At 38.3% G+C, this 20340-nt stretch overlaps 1 protein-coding gene across 6 annotated transcripts in view; it reads left to right on the plus strand.

Moving 5' to 3' along the window:
• fat3a (FAT atypical cadherin 3a) overlaps window positions 1-20340 on the plus strand; it is a 196838-nt gene that overhangs the window by 128213 nt on the left and 48285 nt on the right. For 4 of the 6 annotated variants that reach the window (XM_055197301.2, XM_055197302.2, XM_055197303.2 and 1 more), the window contains exons 7-12: window positions 302-515; window positions 2737-2805; window positions 9032-9171; window positions 11692-11967; window positions 15709-15919; window positions 16093-20202. In XM_055197301.2, the coding sequence (XP_055053276.2) occupies window positions 302-515; window positions 2737-2805; window positions 9032-9171; window positions 11692-11967; window positions 15709-15919; window positions 16093-20202 (5020 nt within the window). The remainder of the gene's footprint in view (window positions 1-301; window positions 516-2736; window positions 2806-9031; window positions 9172-11691; window positions 11968-15708; window positions 15920-16092; window positions 20203-20340) is intronic. The other 2 variants (XM_055197304.2, XM_055197306.2) reach the window with 1 other exon arrangement.

Genomic DNA, 20340 nt, shown 5'->3' on the forward strand with positions numbered 1-20340 from the left:
AGATGATATAATTAAACCATGTCGAGTGTCTGAGACCAAAAAAATAGTCTCATCTGATTCAAATTCAAGTGTGAATTGAGGCATAATTATTTCCTGCTCTTGTAAAGCAACATCTACAAATACAGACACTCAGTGTTCTTAATGAGATGGCTGACATTTTACATTTCGTTTGCTCTTTTGTTTACATTTAATACAAAGGTCGATACTTGATGCATTGAGTGTTTGTTTATAGTTTAATTGTGATGCTTGTTTCACTATTTCAACTTTTATGTTTCCATCCTCCTGTGAACTTTGACCCCAGATAAAGGCCATCGATAACGGGCGTCCTCAGCGCTGGGCGACGGCTCGATTGCACATCGAGTGGATTCGCCGGCCGCCCCCCAGCCCCGCGTCTCTTGTCTTCGACGAGCAGCTTTACAACTTCACCGTCATGGAAACCGACAAGGTTTCAGAAATCGTTGGCGTGGTGTCTGCTCAGCAGCAGGGCTCCGCCTCCTTGTGGTTTGACATCACAGGTGAGTGGACAGACAGCAGATTTGTTTTGCACGTTGCGGTATTACTTTGAAAGTGGATTTGGGGGATTTAGTGTGGGTAATCCTAAAACTAACAGAAAAAAGTTTTAGTTTTATAATTAGGGATAAACGTCTGGGATTAGGATGTTTTAATGTAGCTATAGATGGATATTTGGAAATATTTTGGAAAATAATTTTTATTTATAAACAAATTTTGTTTGGTTTTTATAACCAATGTTATGGGTCACAGATTAAAAGAATGTTCAGATTGCAGGCATTGTGATTGTTTGTTATATGTAGAGAATTTGTTCACTGCATGATTTGTGGCATTGTGTTGCTATCCTTTAACATTTCACAGTCACCATGGCGATTGCTTGTGGCTGTCTGTATATATGCCGATGTAAGGTTTGTATGTGCACAGACAGATGATTAAAGCAACACTATGTAGTTTTTTTACCTTTAAATAATGTCTCTAAAATTATTTCAGTGATAGAACAACCTTTTAACTGGACAAATTGTACTGTTGCTGCAACCTGAGCAGCCTCCTAGCTACTACAAGCACACTCTGAAAGTGGCGGTGGAGGGTAGAGCACACAGCCCCGCCCCTCCCCCTGCCTGCAGAAGAGTGTCTGATACCAGGCACTGTTGCACTTTTCAACCACATGGGGGAGCTGTAAGTCATTTTTACATGGAAACTACATAGTGTTGCTTTAAATTAAAAATATATATTTAGTGACTGACTATGAAAAAATCTAAGCAAATTACAAAAACCCAATAAAATCACGTAATTATATTATGTTATATATTATATTATATTATATTATATTATATTATATCATATTATATATTTTATTACATTACATAACACATCACTTATAATATTATATTATATTGTATTGTATTATATTATACTATATATTACATATTATATTGTATTATATGATATGATATTATATGATATTTTATTTTATATATATTTTATTACATTACATATTTCATATATCTTATTACAAATATTATATTATACCATTACATATTATATCATATCATATTGTATATATTTTTTAATTATATATGTTATAACATTACATTACATATATTATATTAAATCATATATCATATTATATATTTTATTATATATATATATATATATATATATATATATATATATATATATATATATATATATATATATATATATATATATTTTTATTATATTACATATTATATTATATCATATCATATTACATCATATCATATCATATTATATATTTTATTATATTATATTACATTAAATTTCATATCACTTATAATATTATATTTGTTTATTTGTTTGGGTCCCCATTAGCTTCCACAATGTGGTTGCTAGTCTTCCTGGGGCCCAAAAAGTGCTAAAACATATGTACAATTCAAATACACCAAGTATAACATACATAGGTTTAACATACATATAACATAACTTCATGTATGGTTTTGTCCACATATACACATCACACATACAGCATTTAAAAATATCATTACCTATAACAGTCACAAATTAACTGGTATAAGACTATTAATTGTACTCTGTTTTAAAGTCTTCTTAAAATGACATATGTTGGATATATGCCTTATTCTTAAGTCCAATTTTTTCCAAGCAGATGCCGATCTAACTAATACTGTTCTTATCATGCAATTGGACCTTATTATATTGTATTGTATTGCATTATATTATATAATACTATATATTACACATTATATTGTATTAAATGATATTATATTATATCATATCATATATCATGTCATGTCAATCATATTATATCATATATTTTATTATATTACATTACATATTGTATTGTATTATACATTACATTACGTTATATAACAGTAACATATTTTTTGAAGTCATGTTATTCTATGGACTTCCTGTAGTAATGGTAGGCAATGGGAGAGTCTCAAACTACAGACGTATCCCAGAATGCATCATGCATGTGTTTGGTGTTCAGATACCTTCTGTTTGCTTTAGCAGCACCTGCTCTGCATTCTTTCGCTGCTTTATCTTCTTTTCTCCTCTTTCTCTCAAATCACACATTCTTTTTGTCCTTCCTCTCATTTTTGTTGTCTTCTTCGCTTCATTTCTTTTCTCTTTCAACAACTCACACCATTCTTGTTATTCTATATACTTTCCTCCATTCTCCCTCTCTCTCTCTCTCTCTTTTTCTCTCTAAACGCTTCGTATTGGAAGGTCCACGCTCTTTCCGTGAGATGTTCTATATTCTCCAGACCGCTTGTGGCAGGAACTGTTCTACAGAAGGTATCTTTCCCAGTTCAGCCGAACTCTACCTAACTTTTATCTTCTCTGTACAGTTTTCTATCTGTGATTTCTCATTTTCCTATTTTTTGTGTGTGATCACTCCTCTGTGTCTGCCTGTCAGTTTTAGTTTCTACCCATCTCTCTCTCTGCCTGTCTCTCTCTCTCCCTTTCTGTCTCTCTCTCTCTCTGTCCCTCTCTCTTTCTGTCTGTCTCTCTCTCTCTCTCTCTCTCTCTCTCTCTGTCTGTCAGTTTTAGTTTTTTCTTGTCTGTCTTTCTAGCTGCACTTCAATTACCTTTTAAATTGCGCAAATTGACATTGCAAATTAAAAATACGGTCAATGGAAAGACGTCAATTTCGCAAAAAACTCCCATATATTGCAAAAACGTTGTTGCGCTCCCAGGAGGTGTTTTTCAGGCAATTCGGAAAAGGTGGTTTTCGCTAAACTGCACTGGAAACAGTTTATTTGCATTTTCACGTTACTTGATGCAAGTAAGTCAAACAATTACTATTGGAAGATGACGTCGTATTTACTAAAACCTCCCAGAAACACCTCAATACTCCCAAGTATAAGAGGCTATACTTGCCAAAAATGTTTAGATAACACTCCTACATCTCTTTTGATTTAAAATAATGGGTAACACTTATTTTATCAATGCTTATTATTATTATTATTATTATTATTATTATTATTATTATTATTATTATTATTGGATAATTGATTTTATTTGTTAAACACATGGAGGAAACTTTCTTATTCATGACACTGTTATAAAACAATATGACAGAGGGCCCTATTTTAATGATCTAAGCGCGTTGTCTAAAGCGCACAGCGCAACGTCTAAATGGGCATGTCCGAATCCACTTTTGCTAATTTAATGACGGGAAAAATGGTTTGTGCGCCGAGCGCATGGTCGAAAAGGGTTGGTCCTATTTTTTTATGATTAATGGGAGTATTTTGGGCGTAACGTTCAATAAACCAATGAGAGTCTCAGCTCTAATCCCCTTTAAAAGCCAGTTGCGCTGGTGCTATGTCTAATCCCTATTTAGATGACGGACTTTGTAAACTGAAAAACTAAGCGGAGGAAGAAGATCCCCAGTTTAAGATTTATGTTAATAATTGTGTTGTTTTACACTTGTATTGAAATTGTTATTTTTTTATTAAAACCTTTATAACCCGTTTTCTTTTAGTCATGGAAGTAAAAAAGCAGGCGTTTAATTGCTTTAAATGTATGGCTATCCAATATCATCAAAAAATAATTTACAATTATGTAAGAAAAGGTTTGTACTGTAAAAATACTTTATTTGTAACAAACAGAAGATATAGATTTACAAACGGCTCTCCGCAAGGTTCAGCACTTGGACAGCGTCAGTTTTTTGAGAAAAAATGAGAAAAAATGTTTCTCATCTCACCATATCCACAGGTACAGAGTCATATACAATAAATTTGTGAGGTAGCATTTAAAAAAACATTTAAAAACAGATGCATTTGTTTAAAGCAAAGCATTTATTTACTTACCAGGCTACAGGTGACGCAGCTCTTTGTGCCTTCTAACGTCTCATAATTAGTCCTCATTTATGTCCAAGAGACTCAATAATAATCTTTTACATTCAATCCTTTAATCTTTCATATTTAAAAGCGTTTTTGTGCTGCTGCGCATCTATGTATGTGTTAAGCAAACCCGCGTTGTTGTCCCGTTTAGGCGCATATTACTAATGCGCTCTTTAAATAACAAAAAACATATTGCCCCATTGACTTTAGACTTTAGAGCAGGTTTTTGTTGGTCAATGGTGTAGTCTATTTTAGTTACCTCAAAATAGCAACGCGCCAACAATGCGCCTGAACACACCTCGATTTTAGACCAAGCACGCCCATGGGCGCAAAAGGGGGCGCAAATGCATTCGCTATTTAAACAACGCGGCGCTAAACATGAAAATTATAATTGCGCAGGGTGGAAACTAGCAAAAGACACTTGCGTCGCGCATTACGCTGCATTGCGCCGGGTGTAAGATAGAGCCCAGTGTGTTAACGCTTAATGACATTTTAATGACAAATTATATTTGTACCACTGTAGTTGAGGTCAAGAAAAATATTTATGATGCTGTTATAAAACTATATGACAGAGTATTAACACTTAATAACATTTTAATTAGGGATGCTCCGATCGATCGGACGCCGATCGGTATTGGCCGATAATGGCATTAAATGACTTAATCGGTGCTTGCTAAATCTGCCAATCTCATAAACCGATCTTTCTGTTGACTCTTGTCATCTTGAATGCAACTGCAATTAGAGAAATTTTTTGCATAGCGTGGCATTTTTACAACCCGTTGCTCATGTGCGACATGCTGATTTGGATTTCCCTCTCTGCCTTTACAGAGATATGTCAGTTTAAGTTTCTTCCTGTTTCTCTCTATCTGTCTTTCTCATTCGTTCTCAGTCTTCTCTTTATATTTATTTCTGCCTGTTTCTCATTTTTTTTTCTCTCTCTCTTTCTCTCTCCCTCCTTCTTTCTTTCTCAAACCATATTTGTCTTTTTTTCTCTCTCCACCTGTTTGTCTCTTATGTTTCCATCTCTCTCTATGAAAGTTCATCATAACTGCTCTTGCTCTGTTGCTGTATAACCATCAGCTAGCTTTGCTTTCCCATCATACCTCTGTGGTGTGCTGTATTGCTCAAACGTGATTGGTTGGGATGTAAAATTGGGGACGGGAACTTTGAGTCCAACATGTTTTAAATATATTTGTGACATGTTGTTGAATGCTAAGGTGCTTAATTGAGAGTGCAGTGACTGTAATAGTTTTTACCGCATGCATCCGAGTGTGTGAGAGAGATTACTCATTTGTTTATGAGACACCTAAGGCCCTTCTGGCGGTCGTCGACCCAGCCTTATCATCGGCGGTTTGATTAAACGCGTCATTAAACAGCCAATCGAGTGTGGATAAAGGTCATGGGTGAACCCAGGGTTAGCATCTCAGACGTGAGGACTTCGAGGGTGGACAAAGATAAATGAAAGGGTCTCCCTGCCAGGTGTTGCAGCATCACGATGATTTATGCACACTGAGTTTGAATGGGAAAACATAACACCCTGACAAAAAACACCAATGTTCACTCACAGAGGGGTTCGAACACGCTGAGACGACACTGTGAAGGAAAAGCTCATCCAAAAATCAGCCCTCATTTACTCACCGTAATGCTGCTTTATAGGCATATGACTTTTAAACGTCAAGACTAAAACCTGTGAATCACCAAAAAGTGCCATTCAAATTGTATTGTACCCCGCAATTAAGTCATGCAATAACCTTGTATGAGAAATCGAAAGAATTTCAAGTCATTATTCCTTTTAAAAACTCGAATCTCATTCACATTTAAGTACCATTATACTACAGTTAGTTCCGGTCTTGTAATTTGATTGTCAAGCAGCGATCCATTAGTGCTGGTATGTAGTGAATGAGCACTTGGATGTTTCAGGGTTTGTATCTCTCTGCTCATCCGTGAGTTTTAAGGCAGGTGGGCTATACCACGTTTGACGTCAGGGGTTCACTCGTGACGTAAATTGCCGTGACGTGCCAAGTTTGAATATTCGGACAACAAGATACATTTCAATAGTTTCTTCGTAATTCCAAATTTTAAAAAGAATGTTTGACGAGTTTGTCCCACCTTTATGGTTATACAACACATTGAAATCTTGTATCTTTTTGGACCTATTGTGTACCTTTAAGCAGTGTTGGGGGTAACGCATTACAAGTAACGACCATTACGTAATAATTTTACTTTTCGAAAGTAACGAGTAAAGTAACGCATTACTTTATAAATGTACACATCAATATTTGAGTTACTTTAAAAAAAAGTAATGCAAGTTACTTTTCAGTTTAATTCAATTTAAAAATATAATACTGAAATAAACTGAACATATTAGAATACTGTGCGCCTGAGCATTTTTGCGATCATAAAAAACACCTGCAAGGCCTGAAAGAGATCAAGCCTCAGACAAGTAAGAAATAGTAACGCAAAAGTAACTTAAAAGTAACGTAAGCATTACTTTCCATAAGTAACGCAATTACAGTATTTTTCGGCCTATGAGCCGCGTTTTTTTTCATAACTTGGCTGGTGCTGCGTCAGGTGCGCCTTGTAAGTCAGTATGAATTCATTTTGACATTTATGAGGCAAGAGACAACATTACCGTCTACAGCCGTGAGAGTCCGCCATATGCTGCTTCTGTATTTATGTAATTCAGTGGATTCAGTGATGCGAAATGACGAGTATGCAAACTTCACGCTTATTCGGTATATTTAGCTTATTCAACCTTCCAGGTAAGTTCTGTATACTATGGTTTATCGTTTAAATAACTGATAATATTACTTTAACGTACAGACATCTATTCAGCCTGCTGTTCTGTCTGCTATTGTTTAGTTGCATAACTTGCCTTTCCAGAGTAAATGTCTGTTCTTTGGTTTGGATTTTGTGAAATAATTTTCTAAATTAACGCGAAGAATAGTCCACTGTGACTTATATATGTTATTTCGTCTTAATGACGCATTTTTGAATGAACCGAGTAACTTAATATTGTAATGCATTACTTTTAAAAGTAACTTTCCCCAACACTGCCTTTAAGGACTTATTGTGGACCAGTTACATGTTAGGGGTACAAAACAATTAACTGTACCTTTAAAGGTACACAATAGCTACAGTAATGTACCCAAAAAGGTACAATATTGTATTATATATTTGTATACCTGTAGGTACAAAAGGTACAATAACGTAACCTTAGGGTACCACCCCAGTGACAGAAAAGGTAGTTTTGTATTTTTTTTCAAAATGAATAGGAATTCACGTTAAAGCTCACGTAACACGCTTTTTCTGCATTTCTGATGTTAATCTGGAGTACCTATAGAGTAGTATGACATCCTTTATATCTCCGAAGAGTCTTTAGTTTAATCAGATTTATAAAAGAAAGATTAGCTTTACCGAATCTTTCCGATATCGTACGAAAAAATTAAGAAGGAGGAGTTACTACCGCGGGTGGAGAAAATCCAGTGCATCAAAAACACACGCAAAACGCCGCTGCTACCCGGATAATAAACTATATTCATTGTTTTCATAAGGCTGGATTTCTTTTTCTTACATCCAAAAACACACTTCTTCATTCGTGCCATTGTTGAGTTTTGAAATTAAACAAAGCTGTTGGGTGATGTGAATGTCTGTAAGCTCTAGCATCTCCCGCTGATTGACGGGTGGGCGGGGTTTTCCGGGGGAAGTGCCCATATAAAGAAGTGATACGTATAGAAAACCCCTGAAACGTCAGTTGGAACTGTAATCGAAAAAAACTTTTCGAAACTCGTTCAAACCCTGGCGAAGTAGGACGAACACGTCCTACTGCTTTTTTGACACTTTGCCTACGTTTAGCATGAGGAAAAAACTCTATAACTGTGTTAATAAGTCAGAATGCTTAAAATACCATTGAACCCCCCCCCCCTTTAAACCTACATACAAACCTACATAAAACCTTTTTAAAGAACGATTATTCATTTTTAATTGTACTCACACACACTCGGATGTTAGACCGTGTGTCAGAGGTGATGTGTGTGTGTGTGTGTGTGTGTGCGTACATGTGTGTGTGTGTGTGTGTGTGTGTGTGTGTGTGTGTGTGTGTGTGTGTGTGTGTGTGTGTGTGTGTGTTTGTTTGTGCATGCATACATTTTTTTGTATATGTGTGGTGTTATTTTGTGACTGTGGCATATATATGAAGTGTGTGTTTTGCTTATGTAAGATGTGTGAATTATATATGTTGCATACAGTATGTAGGGTGTGTATATTGTTGTGTCTGTGTGTTGCATATGTACACTGTAAAAAAAATGCTTGGTTGTTTTTAACCCATGCTGGGTAAATAAAAAATACCCAATGCTGGGATAAAAACAATCTAATGCTGGGTTATTACAACCTTGTGCGTCATCTGTGTTTTGTGCATTTTTAGTGTGTCTGTGTGCATTGCAAACGTGGGATTTGTGTGTATTATTTGCGCATTAGTTATGTATTTGTATTAAGCATGGGTAAAATACAGTAAGAAAACCCCTTACTACTACTGTTAACCCTACAGCGCCCCCATCTGCTGTACCCTAGTATTACAGTTGTGAATTTGAAAATGTATTGAATTTGTAAAAGGGATTTAAAAATTGTGATTAAAAAGAAAAGTTCTTGTGTTTAACCATAATTTCTCTGTCTGTAAGGCGGGGACACGGACAGTATGTTTGATGTTGAGAAAGGTGTGGGCACCATTGTCATCGCCAAACCCCTCGATGCAGAGCAGCGCTCATTTTATAACCTCACTGTGGAAGTCACAGACGGGACTAATGTAGCATACACTCAGGTAAACCCACATACTAACACGCTTTCACATGCATAAAAGTACACACTGTACATTCATACCAAATGCTGTACTACCTTATAAAGCACTACTAAGTGAATTTTAAGTGCACTACATAGGCACCAACTTCGTGTGCCATAAATATATATATAGACAGTTTCCCGGACAGGGCATATCCTAAAATGCATGCACTGGCATATCTTAAAATATATCAGAGCCATTGTTTTGTCTCAAGATGCACAATAGTAATGTTTTTTTTTTTTGTAAATGCAATTAAATATCAAAAGATTAATCGCATACAAAATAAATGATAAGTCACGACTATTCGTTTGCAGAATAAAAGTTTTTGTTTACATAATTATTATACACAGTACATCAACAAATATTATGTATATATAAATACAAACACATGTATGTATATTTTCAAGGAATATATTGATATAATAAGTATTTATATTGATATAATATAAATTATATTTAAATATACAAATGTTATACACATGCAAATATTTCTTAAATATATACATGCATGTGTGTTAATTTATTCATAATTATTACACATTACACACACATTTAATATGTAAACAAAAACTTTTATTCTGCACACTAATCGTTAGGCAGCTCTATTGTGTTTGCATAATTTTTTGTGTGTATTGTGTGTAATTATTAGGTATATAAAAATACGCACATGCATGTATCAATTAAAGAAACTTTTTATTGATGTATGTATATTTTTATACATATATAATATAAACTTTTATTCTGCACACTAATCGTTAGGCAGCTCTATTGTGTTTGCATAATTTTTTGTGTGTATTGTGTGTAATTATTAGGTATATAAAAATACACACATGCATGTATCAATTAAAGAAACTTTTGTATTGATTTATGTATATTTTTATTTATATATGTATATTTTTATACATATATAATATACACTTTTATTCTGCACACTAATCGTTAGGCAGCTCTATTGTGTTTGCATAATATTTTTTGTGTATTGTGTGTAATTATTATGTATATAAAAATACACACATGCATGTATCAATTAAAGAAACTTTTTATTGATGTATGTATGTATATATATATATATATATATATATATATATATATATATATATATATATATATATATATATATATATATATATATATATATATATAAATATACATGCATGTGTTTGTATTTATATATACAAAATAATTTCACACAGTGCACACACATATATTATGCAAAAAACAAACTTTTATTTTGTATGCAATTAATCGCGATTAATCTTTTAACAGTCCTAATAAAACTAAATTTAGTCCTGGATTAATCTAAACCCTGTCTGGGAAACTGCCCCATAACGTTGAATTGAATAATATAAGTAAAGTTTATTTATATTCTGCATTTGTCAAATCATCTGCCATTTATTAATATACTAGGCAAGCACGCCATAGTGCATTTGCTTTATCAGTGAAGGATGCTATACTTCCTTACAATTTGTCCAGAACAACTCAGCATAATGTTTTTGCATTAAATGATGCCATTGAATGATGCCTGAAATGTTGTCTAGGTCAGCATCTCATTAGGTTTTGGAACCGAGCTGCGGTGTTGACTGCATCTGTTTAGTCGATGATTGATGCTGATGTTAACTGTTTGATGGATAACTTCTGTCAGTGTTTGGATTTGTTATCCTTTATGTCACGGTCCTATTGGAATAATAGTTTCGTGCAGTGGATACGAGTGTCTTTTGGTGTAGTATGCCAGAGTCGAGGTCAGAGTTTGAAGGACATGATGAATGCAGAAAGTAAAAAGATAAATGAACAATTGAAAGTAGGCATCACCTTATTCAGTTGATAACCGGGGATAATGTATACGAAATGAACGTGTGCACTCAGAAAGAAACGCTAAGGGTAACTCATTCAGATTCAGCTGATCGTGCATTAAACAAACATTATAAACGCTTCACAGGCGCACGCACTCACTCTTAATGCAAATGCACTCGTTTAAAAATACAAATACTACACGAACATGAACAAAGACTATTGATAGCCAGAGGGAGGGTCAGAGAGGGGATAAATGAGAAAGAGATGAAAGAGATTGTATTTTCCTTGAGACTTTTTTTATTTACAAAGCGCTCCCTCTCTTACGTTCGTAGATGCAAACACACACACACAGATGGAGCTCAGCGTGTCTCCACAAGGGCGCGCGTGAGAGACGGAAGTACACGTCTGTTATTACTTTATAATTAGATCAGGCAACACAGTTTGATCTCACACACACACACTTGCACAGACAAGCGTGCATGCTCACGCATGCTCCTACCACAAGCGTGACTATATATACAAATCATTGAAAACTATGAAGTGGTGTCAGTCTCAGTCAGTTTTTATTCTACGTTCATGGTTTATTTCAAATGTGATGTGATCAAAGTTACTGGACGTTGAACGTTTATTTATTCTAGTGGTTTTTCTACATTATTTGCTCATGATGTTCGCACAATAAAGGTTGAAGTTCATGCCCGTGTTTGTTCGCAGGTCCACGTTACCGTTTTGGACAACAACGACAACGCACCCGTTTTCTCCCAGCCCACCTATGACATCACAATCGCAGAGGACACGCCTCCGGATACCGAAGTGGTTCAGGTGTTGGCGTCTGACCGGGACGAGCGCCACCGCTTGACCTTTAGCATTCAGAGCAGCGTGGACCCCAGCAGCATGCGCTTGTTCCGCATCGACCCAAACAACGGAGTCATCTACACGGCCCGCAGACTCGACCATGAAAGCCGGACTCAGCACATTCTCACCGTCATGGTAATTTATTCAATGAGGATAAAAACTGTTTGTAATCATTTATTCAAACAGGACAAAACAGTGAGTGATAGTCTAGGATCTTCTTCTATTGATCTATTTTATCAATTTACCTATTAGTATCTTTTTTAAAGGGATAGTTCACCCAAAAATTAAACTTCTGTTATCATTTACTCACCCTCATGTTTTTACAAATCTGTATTAATTTCTTTGTTTTGATGAATACAAAGGAAGATATTTTGAGCAATGCTTGTAACCAAACCGTTTTTGAACACCATTGTAGTATTTTTTACTCCTATGGAAGTCAATGGTGCTTCTGTTTCCTGTTTGATTACAAATATCTATTTATACAGTAAATAAACACATTGGTTTTCAACAACATAAGGGTAAGTAAATTATACGTTTTTCATTTTTGAGTGAACTATCTCTTTAACTTCTTTTGTCGTCAATTACAATCAATTTTATTTTGCGCTTTTTAATTTTCTTTTTATATAATCATTTTGAATTCATTATTATAAGTGGTGACAACTATTCTGAACACCTTGGCAACACCTCAGCATTTAGATTTTACTTTTTTATTTTGTCCTGTGGTTGCAAAGGGACGGAAAGTTTCCGGTAAATTTCTGGAAAAGTTCTATGGGGTTAGTCTGGGGAATTTTGGAAATATTCCAAATTGGAAACTTAACAGGAACACTCTTAAAATGGCTGTGTTCATTTTGACATATAATCGGTAAATATTGGACAGAACACACCGTTGGGTTAAAATTGACCCAATGCTAGGTTGTTTTAACCCAACTGCTGGGTTATTATACCCCATAATTACATAGCAACAACCCAACATTGGGTCATTTTTAACCCAGCACGAGGTATTTTTTAACCCAGCATGTTTTCTGTCCAATATTTACCCTTTATGGGTCAAAACTATCCCAGAAATTTTAAGAGTGAATTTATGGAAATTATTTTTTTTAAAAATAGGGACATTTATATAAACTTTATCAAATACACACATAAATAAACATTTTATTTGGCCATATGCAGACATGCATGCAAAGTAATACAAATTTTACAATGAAGTTTTGACTGATTTAATTGTAAGTAGAACTAATTGATTCTTTTATTGTGTAACATAAAAGCATAATAAACATTATAATAGTTATTTTAATAGTGCTAGCTTACATTTAGATATCTGATTTTGGGGCTAGCTAGCTACTGTATAAACACATTTTAGTATTTGCTAGTTAAACTGGTAAAATGCAGCATCTGTGCTAGTCAAGGCCTGAAAAATGGTGGGGAATCTCCCCCTTAAGTGATGGAAGATTTTTTATTTTATTTTATTTTACGAAGAGTGACTGTGTGTGTGTGGGGGGGGGGGGTTTGGACAATATTCTTTTAATGATGTCACCTAAATGTTTTCTCAGTCGGTGTATTTGTCTTTACAATGGTATATGCCTTATTCGGCCTGCCAACATGTTGATTCCAAAATGTGAGGGATAGATGTCCAGAGCGTGCGCTTTAAACATATTGTTTTGTACCATGATACTGGTCATTCAGCCATCAAAACACAGAAAATACATCATTTTACAAATTTCCACTGGACCAAAAACATCAGAAACATGGATTGTTAAAATAAGAAGGGCAATGTGTATATAAAATCAGTTTTGCTATTAGCCTCTTGGCTAATCACTAATTCTTATGTTTTAAAGGCGGAGTCCACGATGTTTGAAAGCCAATGTTAATATTTGAAATCACCTAAACAAACACGCCCCTACCCCAATAGAATCTGGACCTTCTGTTGAAAGACCCGCCCCACACATACACAACCCGGCAAGGATGTCGGTTAGTAGACTTGCTCCTTACTGCTGATTGGCTATAAGTGTGTTTTGGTAGTCGGCCCGTCTCCTTTTCCAAAGCGTTTTTCAAACATCGTGGACTCCGCCTTTAAGGATTGTTACCAACACTAATATAGACATATAACTAAGTACATAACTCATCCGACAATTCATACAGATTACAAAAAATACATACGTTAAAATACGTAAGCTGTCATGCATAAATACGTTTAAATCCTTCCTCCGATAAAGTTTTTAAGCACATCATCCGGAATCAACAGAAGCAGGATTTATTTCTAACTAAAATTTGTAAGTTAAACACAACTTTGGGGTTCATATAAGGTTTTACATCTAACAATACTTGCACAATGAATTAATCAAGTAAATAGCTTGTTATCAAGTCAATCACACATTATTAAGTTAATGTTCATGTCTTGAAAAAAAACATAACGGAGAAAATACATGGGACATACCCAAACTGGAGATATATATTTAGTAGTTGTCATAAAATAATGTATTGTTGCACTATATTGGTGTTTTTTAAAAGGGTAAACATGCTTACAACATTAGAAATTAGCGATTAGCCAGCAGGCTAATACGCAAAACAGATATTATGTACACAATGCGCTATACTCATCTAAAATTAGGTCATATGTCTATTCTTATTTTAACAATCCATAATTTCTGAGGTTCTTTGTCCTGAGGAAATTAGTAAAACAAAATATTTTCTGGGTTTTGATGGCTGAATGACCAGCATCCCGGTACAAAGCAATACGTTTAAAGCGCAAGCTCTGGACATTTATCCCTCACAGCCTTGTTTTGGAATCAACATGGCGGCAGGCTGAATAAGGCGCATAATGTTGCACGCTAGCTTAGACACAGTACAAGGACTTTTAAAAAAAATTAATGTAATTTATGTAAATACATGCATAGATTGACATTTTGACATTATTTTGTGTGTAGGATTCAAGAAATTATCTGTGCATGCATGTTATGAAAGAATGCAAGTACATTTAGGGGGTGTGGCCTCAATGGCCCTTCAATAAGCCGTGTGCTGCGTGCATGTGACTGAGCAATGTGCAGGGTAGAAATTCAACTGAAATTGCATTAAATCTTGTTGTTTTAAACAAAATTATGTTAAAGCAACACTATGTATTTTTTTACCTTTAAATAATGTCTCTAAAATTATTTAAGTGATAGAAGAACTTTTAACTGGACAAATTGTACAGTTGCTGCAACCTGAGCAGCCTCCTAGCTGCTACAAGCACACTCTGAAAGTGGCGGTGGAGGGTAGAAAACACAGCCCCGCCCCTCCCCCTGACTGCAGAAGAGTGTCTGATACCAGGCACTGTTGCGCTTTTCAACCACATGGGGGAGCTGTAAGTCATTTTTACATGGAAACTACATAGTGTTGCTTTAAAACTACATTTAATTTCCCTGTTAGAGGCAACTATGAAATTGTTTCAAATCCTCTCTCTCTTTTTCTCTCTCTCTTTCTCTCTTGTTCTCCATGCTTGAGTGCAGGTATGACAGTAACATGAGATTGCTCCTTTTGCTTTGTCAGCCGTCAGTAGTTTAATGTCGCCTGCACCTGCGACGTTCCTCCGCTGTGATCTAATTATTGATCTGATCTGTATCGCTCCTTGTTTGCGCACTCCCCAGACAAGAGTGACAGACAGTGAGTGTCATATCTAATAAGCACATGGATGCTCCTGCAGCCTTCACGCAGATGAAATTTGTTATTATAATCCAGTGAGAGATGTTATCCACTCTGTCTGGCCGTGAGTGGGTTGGAGTTTGTTTTGTGTGTATCGGTGTGTGTGTGTGTTTGTTGGATATTGCTGTCTGTCAATCACAGACTGGGAATTAATTTTTGTTTGTCTATGCGTTTTTTATTCACCCTTTCTCACATCAGGTTAAAGATCAAGAGTTCCCGTACCGACGCAGCTTGGCTCGCGTGCTGATTGGTGTGGAGGATGTGAACGACCACGCCCCTCTTTTCACCATGGCGATGTATGATGGACAGGTCTATGAATCGGCTGCACTCGGATCAGCTGTTCTCATGGTGACGGCACTCGATAAGGACAAGGGCCAGAACGCACAAATCACTTACAGTATTGACTCAGGTACACACACAAAATTGCCGTTGTTTTTTTCTCCTGATCTGATGTCTTTGATCTTAATTATTTAGTTTTGGAAGTATGTTTAAACGCATAAAACTGTACATGCCCGTACAAACGATCAAATACAGACAGATCCGCAATGCAATTTCACTTTGTCTTCTCTTTCTTTCATTTAGGGAACGCAGGGAACACTTTTCGGATTGATTCTGTTTTGGGCATCATCTCAGTGGCTCGAGAGCTAGACATCTCCAACATTGGTCACTACGTCTTGTCAGTCAAAGCGACCGATAATGGATCACCGGCGTTGTCTTCAACATCTGTTGTCCGCATTGCAGTCACCTTGTCCGATAACGCTGCTCCCAAGTTTCCTCAAAACGAATATCAGGCTGAGATTGCAGAAGGTGTTGCCATAGGAACTTCAGTCATCACCGTGAATGCCCTAAGTCTTTCCACCCTAACCTATAACATTCGCCATGGCAACGGCGACCGGACTTTCCGTATCAACCAGTACAGCGGAGTGATCACTACACAAAAACCATTAGACTTTGAAACACTTTCCTCATACGTGCTAACGGTCTCTGCAAGCAACATGGCAGGGCAAGCATCCAATGCTACGATAACAATTACCATTCTCGACCAAAATGACAATGCTCCAGTGTTCCAGCAGCTGCATTACCATGGCAGCATTAGTGAAGGGGCGGGGCTTAACAGTGTTGTGCAAAGCGACAACGAACAACCGTTGGTCATACGAGCGACAGATGCTGACCGTAACCACAATGCCCTGTTGGTATACCAGATCATGGAAGAATCTGCCAGGCGTTTCTTTGCTGTAGATGCTGGAACTGGCTCTATTCGTACAATCGCTCAGCTTGACCATGAAACCACACCTACCATACGTTTCCACGTTAACGTCAGAGATAGCGGACATCCGCAGCTGTCAGCCGAACAGCCTGCGGAAGTGACAATAGAGGTTCAGGATGTTAACGACTGCCCACCTAAGTTTTCCCAGGATTCATATGAAGCCGTCCTTTTGCTACCAACCTACGAAGGCGTTGAGGCCTTACGGGTTTCTGCCACTGACCCGGACAGTAATGGCCAATCAGAACTCACCTACTCATTGGCAGATGGCAGCTTGGATCATTTTAGCATAGAGCCAAACACTGGGCTTTTGATTGTGAGAAACAGTTCGTTTAGCAAGGAGCGATTTCGTTTTAACGTTCGTGTGACAGACGGGCGTTTTTCCAGTTCAGCCCTAGTCACTATTCTGGTACATGAGGCTTTGGACAGCGGGCTGGCTTTTACCCACAGTGTCTACAATGCCAACATTGAGGAGAACAATGGTAACATAACAACAGTGGCTGTGGTGACAGCGCTGGGGAACAAGCTCAACGAACCGTTACGTTATACGTTGCTGAATGCAGGCGGGAAATTTCGCATTAAACCGACATCCGGTGCTATTGAGACCATTGGAGTCCCATTAGACAGAGAGGAAAAAGAAGAGTATGGACTGTTGGTACAGGCAGGACGTGAGGAAGATCGTCTTCGTGTCGCAAGGGCATTGGTCAAAGTGAAAGTCACTGATGTAAATGACAATGCTCCAGTTTTTGTCGGCTTGCCATATTATGCCGCAGTGCAAGTAGAAGCTGAACCAGGAGCGGCAATATTTCAAGTGACAGCTGTAGACCGGGACAAAGGTCAGAATGGAGAGGTCAACTACTTTCTACAGGACGAGCGTGGGCATTTTGAGATGGATCATGTGAGTGGTGAGCTTCGTCTGAGGAGAGCTTTCGAAGCTGATCTCTCTAGTGTGGAATATCAGGTTCTGGTGTTGGCACGTGACATGGGGACGCCACCTCTGTCCTCTACGATCACGTTTCCAGTTACTGTGGTAAACAAGGCAATGCCGGTGTTTGATAGACCATTCTATTCTGTAAAAGTCAGTGAGGATGTACCAGTATGGACTCCAATTCTAGGCATAAATGCAAGCAGCCCTGAGGGCCAAAGTGTCCTGTACACAATTACCCATGGAGATCCAGACACGCTTTTCTCCATTGGATTTGACACGGGGGTCATCAGCGTCATAGCAGCCCTCGACTACGAAACCAGCCTTGCTCATAGACTCATCGTCAGAGCCACTGACTGCCTCACGGGTGCTCGTGCTGAAGTTGACGTTGAAGTCACTGTTTTGGATGTCAACGATAACCCTCCTGTGTTTGAGCAACCCTTGTACAAAGCTGTCATTTCAGAATCTGCGATGATTGGAACGGCGGCATTGCAGGTGCTCGCAACAGACAGCGACTCTGAGAAAAACGCAGCAATGCGATATCAAATCATACCTGACCGTAGCAACAGCACTGAGCACTTTCATATCGACAGCAGCAGCGGTTTGATTCTGACAGCTCGCTCTCTAGACCATGAAACCATTCAGCGCTACGTGTTCCTTGTCAGGGCAACAGATAATGGCTTTCCACCGCTGAGCAGCGAAGTATGGGTCACAGTGGATGTCACAGACACTAATGACAATGCTCCAGTGTTTAACCAGCTTCTCTATGAGGCCTCTATCAATGAATTGGCACCAAAAGGGCACTTTGTCACCTGCGTTCAGGCATCTGACGCAGACCGGTCTGACGCAGAGCGTTTGCAGTATGGCCTGGTGTCTGGAAATGAAAGAATGCTGTTTGAGCTGAATGCCGCCTCTGGAGTCCTCACCCTGAGCGGGCAGCGACGCATGCAGCGGATGCCCTCTGCCATCACCCTGAACGTGAGCGTTTCAGATGGAGTGTTCACCAGCACAGCACAAGTGCACGTTCGGGTAGAAAGAGCTAATCTGCACTCCCCGCAGTTCGCCCAAGGCTTATATGAGGCAGAAGTGCGGGAAAACGCACCTGCAGGGTCGAAGGTCATCATGATCAGGGCGCAGGATGCAGATCCCGGTCTGTTTGGAGAGGTTCGTTATGTTCTACTTTCAGATGCAGCTCGTGACCTTTTCAGCATCGATGGAAGTGGACAGATCGTAACTTTGGAAAAACTTGACCGGGAAGAGCGAGATGAGATGGTGCTGTCCATTGCAGCTGTGGATGCCGGTGGCAGGTCTGGATATTGCAGCGTTCGAGTCACTATATTGGATGAGAATGATAACACCCCACTGTTCGGTGCTTCGGAGTACCACGCCAGTGTGCAGGCTGATGTTGAATTAGGTACGCTTGTAACGCAGGTCCAAGCCTGGGATGTAGATCAGGGAGCCAATGGACAAGTGACTTACAGTCTGTACAGTGAAGCCAGTCTACAGATAACTGAACTTCTAGACATTGACCCAGACAGTGGTTGGATTGTCACTAAGGGCAACTTTGCGGCTTTGCGTGGATCTGTGGTGTCCTTTTTCATTAAAGCCTCCGATGGGGGTGCACCTGTCAAACATTCCCTTGTATCAGTCTACATACATGTCTTGTCCGCCGACGCCCACATTCCCACCTTCAGCCAACCACAGTTCTCCTTCACTGTGCCTGAGGACATGCCCATCGGGTCCCCAATTGGGGCTGTGCATCTCCACACCTCACTTAGCCACACCTCCTTACCAGTTAGTTTCTCAGCTGTGATTGGACAAACTCCAGCAAGTAACAGCGATGGAGTGTTTGTGGTGGACAAAGAAAGTGGCATGATCAAACTAGACAAAGTTTTGGATCGTGAGTTAACCCAAGTCTATCATTTTAAAGTGCTTGTCGTCTTGCAGCAGGGAAGGTTGGATGCGGTGTCTGCTGTCGATGTAGAAGTCAAAGTTCAAGATGTGAATGACAACAAACCCGCATTTGAGTCGGATATCTATGAAACATTAGTCACTGAGGGTCTTTCGCCCGGGACACGGATTCTGCAAGTACGAGCTTTGGATCCTGATTGGGCAGCTAACGGACAGGTGACCTACAGTCTTGCGCCACCTGGGTTGCTTGGCGGCTCTGCGGGTGAGGACATAAAGGAGCATGGAGCCTACTTTGCCATTGACAGCAGCTCTGGTTGGATATCAACACTGAAGGGGCTGGACCATGAACAAACCCCTGCCCACAGTCTGACAGTCTGGGCATATGATCTCGGTGATCCTGCGAGCCAGTCGTCTTCAACGACTGTTACCATAGCAGTGAGCGACTCCAACGACAACATCCCACAATTCCTTCAGCCCCGTTACTATGGCACTGTTCGTGAAAGTGATGCACCTGGTGAAGTGGTGGCAGTGTTGAACACGCGTGACAATGACAGCTCGCCTGGAAATCGACAGGTTACTTATCACATCACAGGTAAGAACAATTTTGGCTATTTCCGTAACATGCATGCTTTAAACAAAGTGTCCTTGAAACAAGAACTGAATTTTGCATGTTTAAAAAAATGCACACATTCTAGATATTTATTCTCCTTGTAACTCCTTTTGCTGTGAT

This window comes from Misgurnus anguillicaudatus, chromosome 24 (assembly GCF_027580225.2).
Source record: "Misgurnus anguillicaudatus chromosome 24, ASM2758022v2, whole genome shotgun sequence".
Taxonomy (NCBI): domain Eukaryota; kingdom Metazoa; phylum Chordata; class Actinopteri; order Cypriniformes; family Cobitidae; genus Misgurnus; species Misgurnus anguillicaudatus.